This window comes from Sorex fumeus, unplaced genomic scaffold (assembly GCF_029834395.1).
Source record: "Sorex fumeus unplaced genomic scaffold, SorFum_2.1 ptg000128l, whole genome shotgun sequence".
Lineage (NCBI taxonomy): Eukaryota > Metazoa > Chordata > Mammalia > Eulipotyphla > Soricidae > Sorex > Sorex fumeus.
Genome location: NW_026606185.1, coordinates 919567 through 926562, shown reverse-complemented (window position 1 = coordinate 926562; position 6996 = coordinate 919567). Strand labels below are relative to the sequence as shown.

At 63.4% G+C, this 6996-nt stretch overlaps 1 protein-coding gene across 9 annotated transcripts in view; it reads right to left on the bottom strand.

The window, feature by feature from the left end:
* Positions 1-964: 964 nt before the first annotated feature.
* The window catches only part of GPRC5C (G protein-coupled receptor class C group 5 member C), a 28331-nt gene continuing 22299 nt past the window's right edge, over positions 965-6996 (bottom strand). For 7 of the 9 annotated variants that reach the window (XM_056138076.1, XM_056138075.1, XM_056138071.1 and 4 more), the window contains exons 3-5: positions 6173-6267; positions 4288-4425; positions 965-2465 (exon numbers count right to left, since the gene is read on the bottom strand). In XM_056138076.1, the coding sequence (XP_055994051.1) occupies positions 2433-2465; positions 4288-4425; positions 6173-6267 (266 nt within the window). In that variant the 3' untranslated portion in view covers positions 965-2432. Of the gene's footprint in view, positions 2466-4257; positions 4426-6172; positions 6268-6996 lie in introns of those variants that run through there. The other 2 variants (XM_056138070.1, XM_056138077.1) reach the window with 2 other exon arrangements.

Genomic DNA, 6996 nt, shown 5'->3' with positions numbered 1-6996 from the left:
GGCATGGCCGGACAGGAGGCTCCGGCCACGCGCTGTGACCGTCCTGGTCTGTGACCGTCATGGGCTCTGACCCGCACGGCGGGTCCTGGCAGAGCTAAAAAGCCTGAGAACTCGGTGCTGGCCCCTCCAGCCAGAGAGAGGACATTTCCCGGCGTCTAGTGGGCAGCCCAGGTTGACAACAGAGGGGTCAGCGTCCCCATTTCCCAAGGGCACGTTACCCCCTCACCCCCCTGCCCTGAGCACCTCTCTTTCACAGAGACCCTGAACAGCCTATCTGGGGGCGGGGGGCAGAATCTGGGGAGCTACTGGGGTGTCACTGTGTGCTGGGCTGCAGCTCTGGGTGAGGGACACAGCCCACCCAGCACCTCCTGGGCTCCAGAAAATGCTGGGTCTGGGGAGAAGGGTGAGGCAGCAGACTCGGTGCTCCATCACAAGTGGGCTGTCTACAGGCTGCAGCCTCGCCCCATTTCCTACCCACAGCTCTGGCCATGGCCCCCTCCCTGGCTTTGTGGGGGAGGGGAGGTGATGCTGGAGCCTGGACCAGCTCGTTTGGGAGGACTGGACCTGCCCTTTAGAATAAACCCCCAACTAAGATGAACTGGGATCGGGGCTGGAGCGATAGCACAGCGGGGAGGGCGCCCTGTTTGCCTTGCACACGGCCAACCCGGGTTCGATTCCCAGCATCCCATAGGGTCCCCTGAGCACCACCAGGAGTATCGCCGGGTGTGACCCAAAAGAAAATTAAAAAAAAAAAAAGATGAACTGGTATCAGACTCGGAGGCCCAGAAGCCCCAGGGTGCCAGTTAAAATGCCTACTAGGGGGTGACAGAATACAGGGTATGTGACTGACCCAGTCCCCCCACCACGTGGCTCAGGGAGCCCCCAGCACCTCCGGCCCGAGCAGCCCTGAACTCCCGAGCACCCCAGGAAGACCATCAATGAACACACAGGGTCAGGGTGTCACTCCCCGCCAGAGGCGGCATTTAATCGTATGCAGTTCTCAGTCCCCACTCCGAGCGTGCGGTTTGGGGTGTGCAACTCCGGGTCCCTCTCAGGCCTCGTTTCCAGCCCATCCGGCTCCTTCTGGCACAGGTGGGCTCCCGAGAAGGTGCCGCTCTTCCCCCCAGACACGGCCCTGGCACGGCAAGGGGGGATGCTAGCGGGCCGGGGTGGGGCCCTCCCAGCACCTCTCCAGTCTCCCATCCTGCAGGACTCACGTGGGTTTTGGTTCCTGGGAGAGACGTAGCCTCTGGCCCCTGGGAGGGGTCTACAGACCCCTAACTTAGATTGGGAGTTTGGGGCTCAGCGCACCCCTTCCTTTCTTGGGGGCCAGTGATGCTCCGCCCAGAACTCGGGCAGCCCCAGGTCACAGACCAGTGAATGTAGGGACCCCCCTCAGGGGCTTCTCTGCAGGGCCTGGTCACTGCGTTTTGCTCTGGAGAAGTCCTCCAGCGTCAAAGGCACAGCTGCTGGTGATGGGGAACTGAAGGCTGGCACTGGGCTACGAGGTGAGGTTGGGCGACCTCTGGTGCAGTGACACCCAATCATCTCTGTACCCCTGAAGGTACTGAGGGGAGCCCGAGCTCCAGGGGAGACCCAGAGAAGCACCCTGGGATGCACCAGCTCTGTTCCGTACCCTGGAGGCATCAGATATTCCTGAGACCACAGCGCCTGCCCCCCACCTCCTGTGCTGGGTACCAGCCTCATGCGTGTCCCTAGGACGCCCCACTCTCCTCCTGGGACAGGCCTGGGAGGATGGCAGCCCCAGTGAGGTAAACCTACCAAGCTGCCCTGCGGGAAAGACATGAAGTTCCACCCTGGCTGTCCCCCACCCAAGACCGTCTCTGTGCCCCCATCTTCATGCATCCTGTCCACCTGGCCCAGGCCAGAACTAGTCCGGGAATGCAGGTCCAGCCAGGGATCACAATACACGGGGGTTTGTGAGAGGGAGGTGGGACCCAGGACCCTCTGGCCATGCAGAGGACCCATGTCTCTCCTGGCCCTGCATGAACCCCCTGGCCCTGGCAGCCTCTGGGGTCTGCAAGGGGGCAGGACCCCGGCAGGAGGTGCAAAACCAGCCTCACCAGAGCTGGGCCCAAAGGCCCTGCAGCAGAGCTGGCCCTGGGCGCAGCGAGGAACATGCTGACACTGGACATCCAGGGAGGTCCATGGGTGAGGACCAGCGTCCAAGGGGGCCCATCTGGAGCACAGAATGCGGGGGGCGCAGAGGCAGCGATGGAGGGGAGCAGGCTGGGGGAGGGGGGCTGCAGAACTCCTGTGGGGAGCAGGAGGGGGTGGTGACACAGCCCCAGCCTCACATTGGGGGTGCCCAGTGCCCCCTCAGCCACTGCTCCCCATCGGTGGCCTCCAGCCAGCTTCAACGACAAACGAGGAAAGAGGCCATCAGGTGGTGGCGGTCCGGGAAGAGGGCGTTACCATCTCGTTTTATTTTGCGGGGACTGACCCTAAAGCAACCAGAGAGAAGAGTCAGGGACCGGCTGAGCGCAGAGCAGAGGGGGCCGTCCCTCCCGCCTCGCCTGCGCACCCACAGGACATTTCTTCCTCAGTCCGGTCAGAAATAGCTTCTGGCTCTGCAGGAGAACCGTTCCCAGGCCTGGGAGGGGCAGTGGCAGCCCCCTGGGCAGTGCCCCCGGGTCAAGCTGTGCCCCTGCTGGGCAGGCACCCAGAAGACCTGCCCAGTGACACAGGAGCTAATTCCCCAGGCCCACTGAAACTAAAAGTTTTGTTTGCAGGGACTGGAGCCATAATACAGCGGGGAGTGTTTGCCTTGCACGCAGCTGACCCAGGCTCGACCCCCAGCATCCAATCTGGTCCCCCAAGCAATGCCAGGAGTAATTCCTGAGTGCAGAGCCAGGAGTAAGTCCTGAGCATCGCTGAGTGTGACCCCCAAAAAAGCCAAAAACAACAACAACAAAAGAAATGTTAGGGGCTGGATCGATAGCACAGCGGGTAGGGCATTCGCCTTGCACGCGGCCGACCAGGGTTCGATTCCCAGCATCCCACATGGTCCCCCGAGCACCGCCAGGAGTAACCCCTGTGCATCGCCGGGTGTGACCCAAAAAGTAAAATAAATAAATTTAAAAATGAAAAAAAAAAAAGGTTTGCTTCCCTGGGCCATTCGCAGCAATGCTCAGGAGGTGCCTCTGACTCAGTGCTGGGGGCGTCGCTCCAGGCGGTGACAGGGATGAACTCGGCCCCCTGAATGCCAAGCCTGTGCTCTCTCCCCACCTGACCCTAAAACGGTAGGTCTGGCAAAAGAAGACAGGGCCATCTGGTACACTTGGGGGGGGGGGGGAAGACAGCCCCGGGAACTGAAGTGTGCCAGCAGCATGGAGAGGCTTTGCTCCCCACAAGGTGGGCGGAAACGGCCTTGGCACTGACCCTGCAGGACCACCGACCACACCCATTGCTGACCTGCCCCGCCCATTCCACTGACCGCGCCCCTTGCGCGGAGGCCCCGCCCCTTTGGCAGTAAGCTCCGCCCTCGCCTCCTGGCTACACTGGACCAGCAGCGTGAGCTGGACTAGGTTCACGCCATCCCCCTGCAAGGGGTCCCCTGTCTGCCACTGCCTGATGCGGTGGCCTGCTCCGCCCAGGAGAAAGCCGGGGTCCCAACAGCCAGATCCAGTCTAGGCCCTGGGTCCCCCATCCCCCCAATGGCCCACCCACGCACCCCAAGGAGCCCCCAGGCCCCGCTGCGCACCCTTGCAGAAGCCCAGCGACTCAGCGGCACAGCAGAGAAACAGCAGCGGCGGGAGAGTCCAAGCAGCCAGGGGAGATGGGGGGCCCACGTCCCACCGCCGTAAGCAGCTGAAAGCCACCGAAAACCCAGCGCCCCTTCAGAAATAGACGCCCAGAGGAAGTTAATAAAGCAGAAACTTGTTTATTTCAGGCCCCTGATCCTCACAGAGGAACAAGAGGCCAGACAGACGCCTGAGAAGTCCGGAGGGTGCAGGAAACACCAGAGATGCGAGAACAGAGCTGCATGGCTGCCACCAGCCCCAGAAATACTATTTGGCTTGAGTGAGGGGAGGGATCCCCCAGGAGGAGAGCCCCTGAGTGAAGGCCAGGCTAGCCCCTGGACTCCGCAAACACTGTGGGGAGGGAGCACCAGGGCCCACGGCCAATGCGGGCAATTCTGGAAATGGGGGGGTGGGGGCGGTTGTGGACCCCACCCCCCTCCCTCCATGGAGCCTGGGCTTTCTGCAGCGTCCCCGGGCAGGGCCAGGGCCTGCCTCAGTCCCACACGTAGGGGTTCCTAAAGACCTGTGAGCTGCTGCCGTCCGGGGGCGCGGGGGGCTGCACCTCGTACACGTCCTCGGCTCGCAACGTGGAGCTGGCGCTGCCAAGCACCTGAGTGTTGGCGCTGGCTCGCGGAAGGATGACGTCGTAGGCGCCCTCAGACTGGAAGGAAGAACGGGGTCTCACAGCCAGGATCCACGGGCGGCCACACGGGGCAGTTCCCTGCAGGCCACCCCTGGCCACTTGGTGCTCACCCCCCCCCCCACTTCCCAGGGGGCCCTGGGGGCGCTGAGGCCTGAGCCCACCCCGCAAAAGGCCACTGCATGCTCTGGACATAAGGGACGCTGAGCCTGGTCATCCCATCCCCTGGCCCACGGCTCCCCTGAGGGCTGGTTTTGGAGGGGGAAAATGCTCTTATCTCAAACACCGTCCTGTTCCCCAAACCTTGGGGCATGGTGACCCCACACCCCCAGCTGCTGTCTGGCCTAGCTAAGGACAGCTGTGGGCCCCAGGGAACCCCTTCTCGCAACATCCCCCCCCCCTGCCACACACACACACACACACACACACACACACACACACACAGGCTTCTTATCTAGGGGTCTGGGCTGGCCAATCTGCCGCAGCATCTTGGAACCCAAATTCTCTGCCCAGGGCTGGTCAGAGTAGCTGGGGTTGGGTGGAAAGGTGGGGCAGTGAGTCCCGGCTCCATGTCCACTTACCATCCAGGCACCCCACCCCCACCCCCACAGCCTAAGGTCTAACCCAGTCCCTCCCTTTGAAGCTTGGGTACATGGAGATGTGCGTGACCTGAATCACGAGGTCTATTAGTTTTATCCTTTCTTGGACCACTGCCCTGCTCTGTGCTTGGGGGTCTTTTTCAGCAGTGTTGGGGGACCCTCTGCTGCCAGGGATTGAACCTGCATCCACACCTGGGTCATCTGTGTGGGAGGGGAGCTAGCGCCTGACCCCCAGACTCTCCCACCAAGCCCTGGCCACTGTCTGCTACCCTGGGGCTGGACCAGGCGCTGGCTGGCGGCTTCCGGGGGCAGGGACTCCCTGAGACTCCCCGCTAGGCCCTCGCCAGGTGTTCCAGGAGAATCCCCGGAAACAAATGGGGATTTCTTTCTCCTGCTGCATTCCTGACTTGCAGCTGAGGGTCTTAGGGTCGCCCCCTGGGAAGCAGAGATCCAACAAAGCTAAGACCACGCCTTTTGGGAGGGTGGAGGGGGTGTCAGGAGGCACAGCAGGGGGTCCCCCAGCCGTCCCCTCCTCCTCCATCTTCACCCCCACCCCCCAGCAGTGACAGGCTCAGGGGGAGGGGGTGTTTCAGGAAGATTGGCTTCCCGGCCCGGCTGGCTGGGCTGGCTGGCTGGCGCGAGGGGGCCAGAACATCACCCTTGACCTCCCTGGCTTCCTGTTCCCAGCGTCCTGCCAAGCGGGTCCCTGGCCTCTCAGGGAGCCGGCCAGCCCTGCAGGAGGCTCCCAGAAGGAGTGAGACTCTGACCCCCGCTTCCGTTCCCACCACCCCCCACCCCACGGGCGGGGAGCGGGGAGGGCAATGCCCAGCTCCCTGGGGACAGGTGGGGCTGAGAAGTAAATACCTACCCAGGGCGGCTAATTGGTGCCCTGTCCCTGGGGGGGCCCTGAGCAGTATCCGCCTGCCAGTGGCCGCCTCTGTCCCTCCCTAAGCAACCAGGGCTCGGCCCCTCCCACCAGCCCCGGGGGACCCCCTCCTAAGCAGGGCCCCCACCCGCATGATGTAGCTGCACCTCCTAGAAAAGGGGCCTCTGAGATCCCCAAAACTGAGGTCCAAGCCAGAGATCCCTCCCCACCCCCCACCAAGGTAGAGGACTCAGGGCCCAGCCGGTGGCGGGGGACGTGGGGGGGGCGGGGGGACCCCACTCACCGGGCCCCTGTGCATCAAGGCCATCTCTGTGGGCTGGTAGACGCTCGTGAGGAGCTGCCCGTTGTAGCCGCTGTAGGGGGACACTGGCCGCTTCGCTGCAAGGGAGACAGGGACGGTTGGGGGGGGTCAGGCTCCCTCCCCCTCTCTGCAGGGGTCCCAAGAGCAAAGAAAGGGGCGGTGGCAGGTAAGAGCCAGGTTCTGTGGCCTCAAGCCCAGGAGAAAGCTGGGCCACAGGGAGCCAGCTTGGTTCGTTAGGTTTTGCTTTGGGGGTCACACCTGGCAGTGCTCAGGGCTCACTCCTAGCTCGGTGCTCACTCCTGGTGGTGCTCAAGGGACCCTTGGGGGGGTGGGAGGGTGTCGGGGATGGAACCAGGCTGGCCGCGTGCAAGGCCAGCGCCCTCCCCGCTCTGTCATCTCTCCGGCCCTGGGCTTGGGGTGAGGTGGCAGGTGGGGGCTCCCCAGCTCTCTGGAACTGCAGCCTAAAGACCCCCACCAGCCCCCACATCACCTCAGAACACGTTCCATCAGCAACTGCTCACAGCCCCATCCGGGAGGGTCACAGGGCCGCCCTCGCACATGGCCGGGATCCAGACTCAGGGCTGGGGAAATGCAGGGGAGGCCCTTCCTCGGGGGGCAGGGCTGGGCGCCAAGGCCCGGACCCCACCACCAGCCAGAGCCTCGCAGACGCTAAAGGCTCATTCTGCCCCGTGGGAACACAGAATTTTCCAGAACGTGTTCCCGCTCCAGGAATGCTCTGGGACTTAGGCTGGGTCCCTCATTGGTTTCTGGGACCCCAGAGCTGCCGCAGCAGCTGGCTGGTGGGG